The 15,226-nt window shown below is 45.5% G+C and overlaps 1 protein-coding gene across 1 annotated transcript; it reads left to right on the forward strand.

Annotated features, from left to right (window-relative positions):
* Window positions 1–5,795: 5,795 nt before the first annotated feature.
* scrt2 (scratch family zinc finger 2) lies at window positions 5,796–11,039 on the forward strand (the record flags this gene model as incomplete). Its single annotated transcript, XM_084480242.1, has 2 exons — window positions 5,796–5,955; window positions 10,186–11,039. The coding sequence occupies 2 exons, from the start codon at window positions 5,796–5,798 to the stop codon at window positions 11,037–11,039; spliced, it is 1,014 nt and encodes a 337-aa protein (XP_084336368.1).
* Window positions 11,040–15,226: the final 4,187 nt, after the last annotated feature.

The raw sequence follows: 15,226 nt of genomic DNA on the forward strand, positions 1-15,226 counted from the left end.
ATCTCACCTCAGTGGCTGACATGCGAAGGTAAGGAAAGCACAAAAGAGGCAGAAAAGGCTGTCTCTGTGTCGCCTGATGCTAATGTGGTTTTGTTGCCGTTTTCTCTTCTTGTAATGCATAAAAGCACATTTGATTTGGTGACTACTCTCGTTTGTTTGTCCCCTTGGTTTCAAACAGGTGTGCCGGATCCTCCAATGGAAATCCACTAACAGAAATGTAATTGTTTCCTAGATTTGATTCCCGTCCTCTCCCCCCACCAGCCTACCTGAATAATTGCTGTGCCACACCACTGGCTTAAATGCTCCATGTGGGAAAATCTTCTAATTTGTTGGCTAATATTCAACAGACTGATAGTATCTCACTAATACAGCCCGGCCTCCCTTTCACAGAGGAACAAATTGGAAAGGACAGTCTATTACCCCGAGTTGTGACCTTCATTCGTGAAACATCGTATAAAAAGACCCGCGCTGCCTTTATTTTAGCAAGGGTGGGAGTGGGGGCTGCTGATTAATTAACCCAATTAATTTAAAATAATATCTGAACAATTATTTAGAGATAAATTAGGGCTAGGTTTGGTGATGACTTATAATTATGGTTGGAGTACCTCTCACTAGAAAGCGACGTTGTACCATGAATCCATTATTCAAAGACGTTTTAGCAGAACAGTCTCTGTCGAGTGCACTTGTAAGTTAAGAGGAGGATTCTTGAAGAATAGAACAACTTTCAAGGTTTCATTATTTCTGAAAGCCGTGGATCGGAAACATGGGAGACTTTCATCGGAACATTCTCACTTCTGTTTGCGTGGCTGTGTGAAGGAGGAAAGTGCCTGTACACCCTGTGGAAGATGACACATTTGCTCTTCCTGGCTGACAAGAAGCCCCCCTCGTGGAGTACTGGAGCGGGCAGTGCTCACTCCCATCTGCCCGAGATTTCGTACGCTTTATTGCTCTTACTTTCCACCACTGTTATTTATTGAACTGCCAGCCTGGCCTCCGCTCTTCTTCACCATCAACAAATCCCTTAGCGCCTCGACGGGCACAATGGAGAGCGAACCGCCGGGCCCCGGAAGCAGCACAACAAACCCCTTCCAAAAGCCCCCCTCGACGTGGTCACGAGCACCGCTCGCAAACGTGAGCCACTGTTTACAGCCACGCATCCGCACGCACACGCCGTGACTCCCCGATTAGGGAGAGGGAGAGAGAGGGAGAGAGAGCGGGGCGGTGGGGAGGAGCAGAGCTTGTGTTGGGCATGGTGTGGAGGGGAGGAAGGACCCAGAGAGGGATGCTAGGCTGGGGGAGAGCTGGTGATTCTAAGTAGCCTGGAGACTAAATGATCCATCGCATGCATCATGCAAGACAGTGGAGGGAGAGAGAGTAGAGAAAAGCTTATGATTTGCAGATGAAAGGGAGAGTGCGAGAGGGGCGGGGGAGGGGGGTGGGGGGGAAGGAGAGAAAGAGAGATATAGGGAGAGAAAAAGAGAGAAAGAGAGATAGAGGGAAAGATGCTCATTCACTGGTGCACAGCTGTCTTATTTGCAAGGTGTTGAGAAACCACTTTTTTTTCAAGAGGATGAAAAGATTTTTTTTTTTCAGAGCCAAAAGGGTCCGCTATCATTTTTGGGCAGCTTGAGCACTAGAGATGTTATTAGCATAAATTATCTCCCCCACCCTACCCTACCCCACCATAGAGATTGAAACATGTTAGCTCTTTTCTGCTTTTCACACTTAATTGCCCTATTTACTGAACAGTTGCCCATGGACAACAAATGCACACACTGAAATGCATACAGAACAACAGGCAGACACGAGCCAAATAGGGCATGAGTGATACACTGAACTATCCGCCAAGCAGCATTAGATACAGCCGCGCCGCTAAAGGCACCAGCGTCTATGCTATGGGGCTTAACACAAAGACCACACATTTTCCTCTTGATCTTCCCTGGGCCGTTTCAGGATGTCTTTTATAAAACACAAAGATGGAGAGCGAGGCAAACCGCTGCTTTAAAATGGATAAAATCACAACACCGTATTTCTATGATTCTATAAAAAAAAAAAAAATACTTGTTGCATACGACTGTAAAATCAATTCGTCAATGTGTGCGATAACAGCGTAGAGACGTATCTAAGGAGGACATCGTGAGCCACGCTGCTCAAGAAGAAACCCCTCATTGAAGTGACCTAGTAAGCAAGTGAGGTTGAATTATAGATGGCGACGCCTAATGGACATGAAGTCCCTCCACCTCGCCCCAAACCGCCGCGCTATGCTTCAGTGTGGGACGCTTAAAACGCAATTAGTTGAGGTTCAAAATCATCCAACTGTGTGTTTCGTGTGTGTGTGTGTGTGTGTGTGTGTGTTTTCCTCCGTGATGCTATATTTTAACCGGCTAGGCCGACTGAATTAGCTGGAGAATTCAGACGAGTGATTAAACAGGCTTCACTGTCTGTAAATAGAGATAATAAGTGTTCGCGCAGACAGTGTAATTGCCAGCGGTGTCTCTGGTGGAAGTGGTCTGAAGGAGGGGACAAATCAAGTGGGTTGCCTTCATTTACTGGGCTGGCCAGGCCATCACCCCTGAAGGACCGTACAAGATGTTAATGAGGTCAAGATTGCATCTGAAACCCCTCCCCCCCCCCCCCCCCCCCCGCGCACGCCTCGATCTGGGTGGAGACCCAGAGCCGGCCCCCATGCTGCAACGTGGGAGGGCAGAGACCATTACTCTAGCCCGGGGGGGGGGCGGAGGGTGGTCACTATGGTAACGTCCCAAGGCAGTGACCACATGTCAGAAAGAGAGAGAGAGAGAAAGAGAGAGCGAGCGAGAGAGAGAGAGAGAGAGAGAGAGAGAGCGAGAGAGAGAGAGAGCGAGAGAGAGAGAGAGAGAGAGAGAGTGAGAGAGAGAGAGCGAGAGAGAGAGAGAGAGTGAGAGAGAGAGAGAGAGAGAGAGAGAGAGAGAGAGAGAGAGAGAGAGAGAGAGAGAGAGAGAGAGCGAGAGAGAGAGAGAGGTAGAAGCAGTAGACCGGCAACTCAAGGAAAGAGGGGGGAGGGGGACGGGGTGTATGTGGGGTCTACGCAGCCGACAGCTTCACACACACAACCTGTGCACAGTTGTGTCATTTCGATCGGAGCGGCTGTGTAAATGTTTTAACCATGTCACCTGTAACATTCAGCACTACACCTGTGGCTGCACGGGGGGGGACTTGTTGATCTCGTGTTTGACATAGACGTCATTCATGATCAAATCTAACTGTGTGTGTGTCTAAATAAATTAGCAAATTACATGTGGGGGGGGGGGGTTGTGGGGGGGGGGGGGGTGTGGGGGGGGGTTGGGATACACGCGCTTCATGGGGGTAAGTCGTCCTGTGGTGCCGTCTGGAACAGAGATTCACACAATAGAAGAACATACGGGCTGTAAGTCGTTGCTTTACAACGTCAAAAGTGAAACATTTAAATAGCGCATGACGATTTAATTATCAGCTCTTAATAAAAATATCTTAATTCTGAATATGTGTTTTCCTTGGATTTCGGCACAAGGGATTATAACATCTGATCCTGTGTATCAATGAAATACTATTTATTTTACACGTATTTAACGCCGACATTTCCCATGGATCGAGAACGCCACTACGTGGTGTTGGGCTTATTCAGGTGGCTGCTGATCTGAATCCAAACGTTGGCTCTGAGGATGACGTTTTCTCTGCGTGTGTGTGTGTGTGTTACAGGAGCCATGCTCAGCTGCACTGAACAAAGGCCACAGCGAGGTGGAGCGGCCGGGGCCACAGGTGAACCGCGGTTCAGACGGAGTCAAACTGCTCTGAGACAGCTGCTCAAACACGGTAGGAATCAATGTCCCAGAGATGGAACACCAACAGGATAACGACTGTATTATTGTGGTTAATGCTCATTATCCTCACCACCACCACCATCATCATTATTATTTCATGATTAGAATAATTGTATTTGTAATACATTTATAATTTATCCTACCAACCCCCGTACAAATTCCAAAAACGTTCTACTTCAGCGTATTTCCATTTCTTTTTTCGTTGCAATTAGTGCTCCCTAGATTAGCGTTGGGTGAACACAGCGTATAAGCAATCTTCGGTGCCTCCTTCTCCCACCAGGATCCACGGAGTGAACCTAAGCTAGACGGCGATAAGCTACATGATAATTAAAATGCGATGATGTGCTTCAGTTGACATAACCGGTGAAACGCTTGACATTTAGGCATGTTGCTCTGCGACATAGATAAAGGCTAATGATGTCATTTTGTTCTGGAGAACAGAGGAACACGTGTAGGAATGTGTCGCTGTGAGGAATCAGCTCTCCTGTCTGAAGCAGCACATCCCCGTGCTCATCGAGTTAGCACTGGTTCAAAACAACAACAACAACAACAACAACAACAACAACAACAACAACACATGTTAGTAGATAAATTAAAGAAACAAATAAAATCGAATTTGTGTTACCAAAAAAAAGAATAACACTGAAATAAAAAGGACTTTTGAAAGACAATCCAGAGCGATCCAGAAACAGCTAATGCATTATCTCTGGGTGTTATTTTACATTTCACTCTAATCAAAAAGGATGTAATTAATTAATCAGATAATTCATTGCCATGCATGGCCGGATACACATCTGTGCAGCGGCAACAGGGAGGAAGTAACTAGCTTAGCGGTGGGGCTGCTATTTCAACTGTGCTGGAATCTATAAGCCAGGGGGGGAAAAAAAGGAAAAAAATAAATAAAAAGACCCAACACTCTGGGCTTTGCGGGAGGATCGCCGGCGTGGATGCGTAAAATGCGCTGTGTTTCACCCGTCTTGTGCGGTCGTTGTTGTGATGGGATGAAGTGCCTTGAAAAGGTGAGCCAGGGTGTTCAAGGTAATGGAGAGGACAGCGGGGGAAGACACAATGCAAACATAAACTGTGCCACTTCATGTGAAAACAATGGGGGCCGGGACTCGGAGTGTGCTCTCATCCACGGCGCTATTGTCTGCCCTCTACTTTTACTCCTCCTCCGAGTGTGGAGCATAAGCAAGGGGAGGAAAGGGGAGGAGAAGTGGAGCGAATGAGAGAGGGAGACAGCCAGCGAGAGGAGGGGAGAGAGGAGGGGAGGGGGGAAAAAAGGGGGGCATGGGGGGGCAAGAGTGGGGGCACTGGGGGTCTGGGCTGTGTTCTTTCTCCTCTGTCTGTGTGCGAATGCACAGACGGTTCACTAGTAATTTGATGTGTGTCCCCGGGGACATTTGATGGATTAAAGCTAAGCAGCTCCATTTCGTAGCACCACCTGATCTTCCACTGCCTGTGCCCCATATAAAGGCTGGCGTGATTGCTGATCTCAGCTAGTCTGACAGTCACTCTCTCTCCCTCTCTCACCCTCCCTCTCTCTTCCTCTGTGTCTCTCTGTGTCTCTTCTCTTTCTCGCTGGTCCCTTAAGCCTGCTGCATCACAGGAGCTATCCAGTGCTGAACAGGATCTTTTTTTTATTCTTTTTTTTTTTTGGAAGCTGGGGGGAGCATCGAGGCACGGCGCGTCGCCCACCAGCCCGCGTTCTCTCTGGTTTCCATTTTCTTTCCCATCCTATGTTTTGGGCTGTTGTCTTTTCCATTAGACACACGGATTTACTGTCAATCCACGCTCCCGCCTGTGTGTGTGCGCGTGTGTGCGTGCGCGTGTCTGTGTGTGTGTGTGCGTGCGTGAGAAGCGCTTTCCTCTTTTTTTTTTTTGTTGCTTTTTTTTTTTCTTCCTCCGTCCACTGCTCATGCTTTCTCTCAGCTCCGTGTTTTGATCCGCTGCAACATGCCCCGCTCATTTTTGGTGAAGAAAATCAAGCTTGATGATTTCTCCTCGGCCACCTCCAACCACCACCACCACCACCACCACCTGGACGACTCCTTCACTTTTTCACGCTCCATCACAGACTCCGTCACCAGCTTGGGGGTCCGTCTCAGCGAGAATGGTGAGTAGTAGTTAGCATGCCCCGGGTCTAGCCGGACAGCCCTCGTCCCGGTCTTTGTTGTCTCCTATCCTGTCAGCACCCACCATGTTCATGGACATGCTTTATGGCAGTTTGAAACTCACTTCATCACCATCATCACCATCATCACCACCACCATCATTCCGCTGCAGTTAAGCTAGCGTTCCTCTTGTGCTAAATTCCTCTGTGCTGCCGCGTATGGGAATCGTATATTGCCCATCTTGGGCATTAAACGGGGGGGGGGGAGAGAGAGCTGGGGTGGGGTGGGGGCATCTCTATCCTAAATAATAATCCCCTCTAGAATAACCCCACCCCCATAACCATGCTCCTAGACTTTTGTTGTTTCTGACTCCGCTGAAGGGCAGACACAATCCAGGTCACGGCAACGGATTAGCTTATGTAAATACGAAATGTGTTTCTAATCAGGAGGATCAGTTACGTTGATATATATCTATATAGATATAGATATATATATATATATACGTATGCATTTATGTTTACACATATATATGCATAGATATATATATACACACACATATATATTTATTCACACACAGACACACACACACACACACACACACACACACACACACACGTGTGCGTGCGTGTGTGTCTGACTGCACCAAACACTGTGCTGACTGCACACAATCGGTCGGCTCGTTCTCCCCCCCCCCCCCCCCCCCCCTCTCTCTCTCTCTCTCTCTCTCTCTCTCTCTCGCTTCGTTTCTGCTGTTCATGTGAGAACTAAAAGATTCATGAACATGAGAGAGATGACTATGGGATGATGTGTTTGTCCTTAGCTGTTATTGTCCTTGAGTTCCCATCACGGTCCGAACCCCCCCCGCCGCGTCCCGTCTCCCCCCCTGCCCCCCATCCAACTGGAGCATGCACTATCCTCCTCCCCCGCCTCCCCCCCCCCCCCACCCGCTACATCTTTCTCCTCCTTCCGGGCATTAGGGAACTAGCAGGGGGGTGGGTTAGAGTTTCATGGCACCAGAGACATCAACACGCTGTACTGTAGCGCCGCGAGGAAGGTCGGGAGGGAGTGGGGGAGGGAGGGAGGGGGGAGGTAGGAGGGAGGGAGGGGGGAGGCAGGAGGGAGGGAGGGGGGGGGGGGGGGGAAAGGAGAATATAAAAAAAAGAGAGGCTGGATTTTTTTTTGTTTTTTGCTTGGAGCAGCGTTGCCGGCGGTCACGTGACGCAAGGGGCCGGGGACGGTGGGGGGCTGGGGGCGTACAGTAAACACGCAGGAAAGGGCACATCGCCATACAGTGGTCATCCCACTGCCAGGGTACACTAAGCCGCGGCCGGGGCGCTGCGTGTGCACGCGTCCTTTCAGAGTTCTCCGCCGGCAGGTTTAGGCTTAGGCTGCTTCCATTTTGTGGCCGTATTTTTCGGGACGCCAGATGTCTCGGTGTTCCTTTGTTGTGGTTTGTTGTGTTCTGCTGGCGATAACATGAGCTGCGCGGGCCGGGCTGATATATGCCCACCTGTTATTCCTCAACAGATTTCCAACGTTTTCACATAAGAGGGCAACATGTGCTGCAACATCTACTGTTTGTTCTTTTTGTTTACAGAAATACCCCTTTTTCAATTCAGTCATTCACATTGTACATTACATTTTATATTATTTAAAATATATGCAGAAATATCTTCTCTACAGGGATATTTTTTTACACAACTTGAACTAAAATATTTCACTGTATAATAATAGTTGCTGTTAACATGAAAGGTAGTGCTTACAAATAAATGTCTACAGGACATTATTACTGAAAAGCAAAATGAGAAAAAAAATGAAATACGCCTCATTGCCTGGATAAAATACATCTATTTCAATCTGGGTTGACTTGAATCAGACAAAGGATTTTTTTGGTCCAAAGGAAAAAAAAAAGGAATAAAGAAAGAAGGAGAAAGAGAGAAAGCAAAGGACATGGCAGAAATACCAGGCATCAGCACTTCTGCGGTGCCAAGAGATTTTCTTTCCTCCCATTGTGGAGACGTTTGACTTGAGTGTCTGTGGAACAACAAAGAGGACCAGCTAAGAGGCTCCATTAATTACATGCTTGCTTTGCATTAGAGAAATGAGCCTGAGAACTGCAGGCTGATACAGCCACGCTCTGTTCACTGACGGACTCCTTGTCTGACCTTGGGTGATTGGAATAGATTACATCATGAACATAGTAGTGTCTAAGGTACCAGGAATAAAACCATGACGTGCTATAACGTTGGAGAGACATTCCTTGGTAGGCTGCTTAATTTAAATGACCTACATTTTAAAATGTATGTATTTAGAATACATAAAAAAAAATGTATTTAGAATACATAATTGTACAAATATAATATGAATCAAACTCGTTTAGCTGCTTGGCTATTTGTTTTCCCAATGAACGGATAAGTCGCCAGTAACTAAAGCTAAAGCTAAATGGTAAGGATTATTTTTATTGATGCGCTGCTTTGGCTCAAAACAACAATCTGTGTCATCTTATAAAATCGACCAGCGACTCTGTGTGTGTGCAGCAGCCTTCCCCAGCTCCTCAGTATCACGGTCATGTATTTTACAAGGTGGCTGCGTGTGCGCCTCAACCCCTGGGAATGGAAGTAGCATGGATTGGGAGAACACTTCAATTGATTTTCTAATGACCTGTTTCTTGGAGGCTCTTTGGCACACAGACACACACACACACACACACACACTTGCCTTTTGTAGGCAGGTGACCCTCTTCAAACCACACCAAACAACAGAAGGGTTTAGCTCCTGTGTGCTGCGACGTATCACATATCAGCTCAGCTCCTCTGTCCTCAAGAACACTACTCAATAAAAGGTATTTGTGTGTTGCACGCGGCTAATCGGCTCCTTACTCTATTCCTATCTTCGTCTCCTTCTACCTTGTTGCACATGGCTGTTCCAACAGCTGTACAATTTTACAGATGATGGACTATTGATCAGCACAAAACTTTGAATTTCATTACAAATAAGTCAATACTTAATTTCCACTGCTTACTGCACAGGGAGTGCTTAGGAATGGCACATTGCTTCAGTTAGCCACTATTTCACCCACACCGTGATTTGTTGCACCACAGTTTAGGTTTCCCCCCCTCCCCTCTTATTTCCAAGACTATGCAATAGTAAACTACAATTATAGTGGTAGCAGACACACAGAATGAATGCCGGTCCCAACATTCACTTTGGTCCAGTTCCATGGAACTGCCAGTAAGCCTTTTAGCTTCCCTGGCACACGGCTGATTAAGGATTCAGCGGAAGGCAGGAATAATGCCAAACAGAATCCATCTTTCTGTCATCATGCGCTGCACAGTTGGAGACATTTAGATCAACGTAGAGTACGCCGCATCATTCCCATTCCTTTACCTCGGAGAAGAAAAGAAAAATCACCATACAGACCGTTAACTACTTTAATAACACATGGATCCGCTCCATAAGCCGTCGTCATTGCTGCAATTTATTTGCTTGCAACTCGGACATAAATCTGAAAAGAAGCGCCCGGGGGGGACTGGTGAGTCACAGGTGCAACCTGTTCAGCAGCAGGCAGGTTTTTATAATGAAATAAACACCGTCTTTTCATTTATAAAAACATTAAGTGCCATCATTTATAGAAGGTTACGCGTGATATCGTAGACACCGGATTCAGCAAAAAAATAAATAAAAAAGCGTTTTGAGTTAATCAACTGATTTGGAGCGAGCACGGCTGCATGCCTCCTAGCAAAGAGCGAGGTGTCTACTGCACTCACCAAGCAGCCACTCACAGAGCCTTAATTGTGCAAACAGGGAGACGGGGCCACAGTCACAGAGGACCGGCACACACGGTAGACGGAGAAGTCTCGACTCGCAGAATAGCGGTCTAATCAATGAGACTGCTTTGCGTGAGAGGGCCTTTAAATGTGGCTCTTCTTCTATGCAGGGTAATTCTTTGATGAGCGATTATTTCTGGCTCGATGCCAATGCTGACTCTGAGCACAACCTTCGTGAACGCAGCCGAGTACATTATGTTTCTCTGAATCACAGCACTATTGTGGGCGCAACCTGTGTGATCTGGGAGGAGGGGGGGGGGGGAAATACAACACAGTTTGCTGCGTGCTGCCGTCATTTCATCCCGTCACAACGGGAAAATCATCCAATCACGTAATCGCAGCCACATCATCCATCAAAACCCCTGTCCAGATCTAAAAGTGTGTGTGTGTGTGTGTCTTCCGCAGGCTACATCCAGGATTACATCACGCCATCTGTGTACCAGGGGGAGAAGAAGATGGAGCACAAGCTGGCCTCCCCTGTGTCGGACCCCCTGTACGCCCAGGGGGGGAACAGCGGCGGCGAGGAGTACTGCGAGCCCGACCTGGAGCACCCGGACAGCCCGCAGTCCGGCATGACGGCCAGCGGCTTCTACAGCGGCGAGTCCGACGCGCTGGCCGAGGGCTACACCATGGATGCCTTCTTCATCTCCGACGGCCGCTCGCGGCGGAAGAGGGACAGCGAGTCCCGCAGCGGCGGCGGCGGCGGCGGCGGGGGCGGCTCGGGCTCGCGGAGCAGCGCCTCCAGCACGCCGGCGCCGGAGGAGAGGGGGTCCAGCTGTGGCACGGCGCGCCACAGCTGCAACGAGTGCGGCAAGACGTACGCCACCTCGTCCAACCTCAGTAGACACAAGCAGACGCACCGCAGCCTGGACAGCAAGATGGCCCGCAAGTGTCCCACCTGCGACAAGGTGTACGTGTCCATGCCGGCGCTGGCCATGCACATCCTCACCCACGACCTCAAGCACAAGTGCGACGTGTGCAGCAAGGCGTTCAGCCGGCCCTGGCTGCTGCAGGGCCACATGCGCTCGCACACGGGGGAGAAGCCCTTCGCCTGCGCCCACTGCGGCAAGGCCTTCGCCGACCGCTCCAACCTCCGTGCCCACATGCAAACACACTCTGCCTTCAAGCACTACAGATGCAAGCGTTGCAATAAGACCTTTGCCCTCAAGTCCTACCTGAACAAGCACTACGAGTCGGCTTGCTTCAAGGGCTCCGCGGACGAAGACGGAGAAGACGAGGAGTCCGGGTCGGAGATCTGACCGCGACGAAGGAGAGAGAAGCGACGAAAAAGCGAGGAAAGAAAATAAATAAAAACCCAGTTGATGGTTTTCAACCAACAATCCTTTCCACTCTACCCTCCATGCCTTTTTTCTTCCCTTTTTTTAGAAAGCAATATTTTCACTGAGATTACGTGAAGAAACTGCTGATTATGGCAAAAGACAATTTAAAAAAAAGATGCTGGATTTTCCCCCCTGCACAGTAGCTAATAGTCCACAGAAACATACAATCAAACAACCTACCCCCAAATAAAAATACCTGTAGAAGTTAGTTTTACACAAATGACTAACATGTACACAAGAACACACCACACACAAACACGTACATAAAGACACATGCACGTGAGCACACATACGCACGTACATAAACTTATACAACACACATACACAATTATATATGAGGCCTGGCATGTGAATTTTTATCAATGACTATAATGATATTGATACCAATAGTAATAATATTTAGATTCCTGATATTTTATAGCAAATAGTACACAAAAATGAACAAAAAAAAAACATAAAAAGGACTGTAAGTGTTCTTTTGTTTTCTAGAGACAAAATGACCTCTTGTATTTTTATGCTGCTTTTTATTTGCTAAGAATTGAATTCTTTTGCAACTGCCAACATGAACTTTTTATGAAAATGTGAACTATGACAGTATTTGCAAAAAAAGGGAGATCATTTTAAAAGGTAAAAAAAAAAAGACAAACTCCTTTTTGCCACAGCAATGTTTCAATTTAACGGATGTTATTTTTCTATTTGATTTTTTAAAACTTATTTTTTTGTGCTAATTATCCCAAGTATCTTTGTAACTGTGGGTATTCAAAACAATGTTAAGCCAAACTCATAGTAGACGACATAAGCTTAGAAAAACAACACCACCATGGGCCATAGGTCATCCAGACAGCCAACTGTAAGGAGCAGTTGTTGAAGGCGCAGACCTGTTGAACAGGTCGCCGCCACTCTGCACACACTTTGTTTGAGATTCAGATTCAGGTGTTCACTCTTGTGACATTAAAAGAACGGTGTCACACACACACACACACACACACACATGGGAGCCAAACCAAAAGAAGTATTGTTGCAAGTGCCATGATCAGTGATCCGTCTATAGCAATGACCCGCCCCCCACCCCTTCCTGTTCTTCCTGTACACTTCCGCCGCGGTGGCTTGCATGAACTCTGCTGCCTTTTACGGTGCGTGTCATCATCACCAAACACCCAGTCTTAACAAGCAATCTCCACAAATACCCCCTCCCTCTCCCCTCTCCCCCCCCCCCCCCACTTTTTACCTCATCGATCAACGGACATGGACTCAAAACGCGCCCTCAGTTACAAAGTGGCTGTTTGTTCTTCCCTCTCTTTGTACGTCACTGACCCCCCCTGGCCCATGGTTGAGACCCACACCATCAATGAATCATGTAAATACTAAACAGTATTTATTTATCTAGCTATTTATTTATTTATTTATACACGTATTTATTTCCTTATGTATTTAATGAAGGATTGTTTATTGATTGATCATCTATTTATTGTTTGATTTGTCCATTTGTTTATTTATTGTTTGTTATTTTCTTTTTTTGTATTTTTCTATTTATTTATGAACATCCATTGACCTTGTAAGATGCTGCTGATCTTCAAAGAAAATGTTTATATGCATGAAACTGTAGAGAGTCCAGGAGGGCTTAGATTTTGTTTTTGTTTTTTAAAGAGGAACAATGTATCGTATCAGTAGTAGAGTACTTCCAACAACTGCAAGCAAAATTATTTTTGTTTCGCGCAATAACTTTACAGGGATAACAATCAACGCTGTCCTCTTCTCAGTCAACTTGGGGCAATAAAATGACACAATGAAAATGAAATGATAAGGCATCTGACAACTTCTTGGCCTCGGCCATCAAAATCTGGCAATAATCCCCTTCAGTAGTTGATGTGTTTTGTAGCTGAGCTTATAAAAGGCCATTTTGTCTATTTGTAAGTCTGCAAATCGTTAAAACCCATAGAAAGGCATAATGTGGATGTGCATTGTGTTTTCAAGGGACAAATGATAAGCAATAATGTTGATAACATTATTATTATTAATAATAATAATAATAATAATAATAATAATAACAATAGTAATAATACTACTAATAGTAACAATAATAATGCAGTAATCCTGAGCACAGCATTATTCTTTACAGTGTCACATTAAACTTGATGCAATAAGTTTGGACTTTTTTTCAAATGTTCTGCTTTTCTTTCACTCTTGGTTTTATTTTCGTTATTTTTAGAAAATTAAAAACAAAAAAAATGTATTCCCCATAACTATTGAGAAGGCATCATTAAATGAATTGCTGGAAGAAAACAAAAGGGAGACTAAATAATGAGTATTAATTCATTTGGGGGGTGGAGAGCTTGAATCAAAGTCACTACGCCTTGTGAATGTCTGCTAGCTTATTATACAACTCATAGTGCAACTAACGATACAAAGAAAATCATTACACTTAAAACAACAATCAAACAGGAAACATCTTCTTCTTGTAACTCAAGACGGTCATAAAAACAGAAAAAATAACCAGCAATAACAACAATATCATAATAACAACACTACGTTCTACTAACAATGACAGGTTTGCGTGGGGGAGAAAACGAGGCCGGATAGTTGTTGATAAAAGCCAAAGCGCGGCGTAATCCACTTCCGAGCCGCCCCTCGTACCGCGCCGGGCGTACTCAGCGCGTCCACGCGGGCTGCTGGTTGGACGCTCGGAGCAGGGAATGTTCTGAAGGGGGCTTGGCGGAGGACTGTGGCGAGTGGGAGGATAACAGGTGTTTGGAGACAGACTGCAGATAGGGAGAGTAATTGAGTCGGTGAGCGACCTCCAAGGAGAAGGTCAAGCACCAGCAGGCAAATGCACTGTCAGCGATTTGCATATTCTAAATGGGCGACACAATCACAGTAATGGTGAGGTTGTCGTTAAAAAAGGGGAAAAAAAGAGAGCGGAAAAAAAAAAAGACAACAGTGCTGAGCGGCCATGAGGAAAATATGGGATTTCTGTCTGGGTTTTAATTTATTTTTACTTTAGGTATCCCTTTAAAATGTCCTCACCCACCTTCCGCTGGTCATGTGAGCAGTACGGCTGCATCGCTGTGAAAGCGTGTCCAGGCCACCTGTCCCTTCATTAAATTTCATTAGGGCGGTTAGTCATGTTGCTTCATCATATTTGCATTACAACACTTCCCCCTTTTTCAAAATAATCCCTTTTTTATTTAGATATATATTTCGAAAAGACATATGAATTGTGAGATAAGATATAAAAAAATGAAAATTAAAAAAAAAATCCAAGTCATTTCAAAACTGAGCTTGTATCAGAACCAAGTAGCATTAGCGTATCATTAGTGTTATCATAGATTATCCAAACAATGGATGCTAATGTAATCAGGGAGGCACAAGACGATTCTACTGATTTAAAAAAACTGATTTTGAACCTAGATGTAGGGAAACATTGTTCCTCTTTGATAAATGTGTAAATATGTTTGTAAATATACCACAGCAATAATATGACAATGCATGTAGACATTTAATTGCTCCAAATTTCTTTTTTTACTCATGTTGTCTTTTTAATAAAAGACAAATACAGGTAATAATTGCAGACTGGGTGGCAATGTGAATCAGGGAGTGTATAGATTAAAAGCTATCTTGTCATAAGTCGTCAAAATTACATACCCTGTGTACTGGGTTTTCATCATGTTCTCTAGAATATCATTTTCCCTTTCTTTTTGTTTATGTGCTCGGCTTGGCTGTGCAATGAAAAGTGCCAAAAAGTATGATTTCCATGACAAAAGCCTTCAACATATGGTCGCCTGTTTGAAACCTTCCATATGGTCTTCATACGAAAAAGAAAAAAACACCCTGATTTAGATTTTCCACTTTCTATCTCATTATCGCTCTTCTTATAATCTCTCCACTCATTTGTTGCAGCTGATTAAGAAGACACCGAAGCCATGATGGATGAGGGGGGGGGGGTGTGTTTTGGTTCATAGTGTTCTGCTACAGTTAATCATGATGACAATAATAATGAATAAAAACAATAGCACAAGTAACCCTATTTCATTTTTTCCCCCTACACTATTTCCTGATTATTCACAAGAATATAATTTGGAGATTATTTGAATGGCGGAAGAGCTAAT

The sequence above is a fragment of the Micromesistius poutassou genome, assembly GCF_964030765.1.
Source record: "Micromesistius poutassou genome assembly, chromosome: 15".
Classification (NCBI taxonomy): Eukaryota; Metazoa; Chordata; class Actinopteri; order Gadiformes; family Gadidae; genus Micromesistius; species Micromesistius poutassou.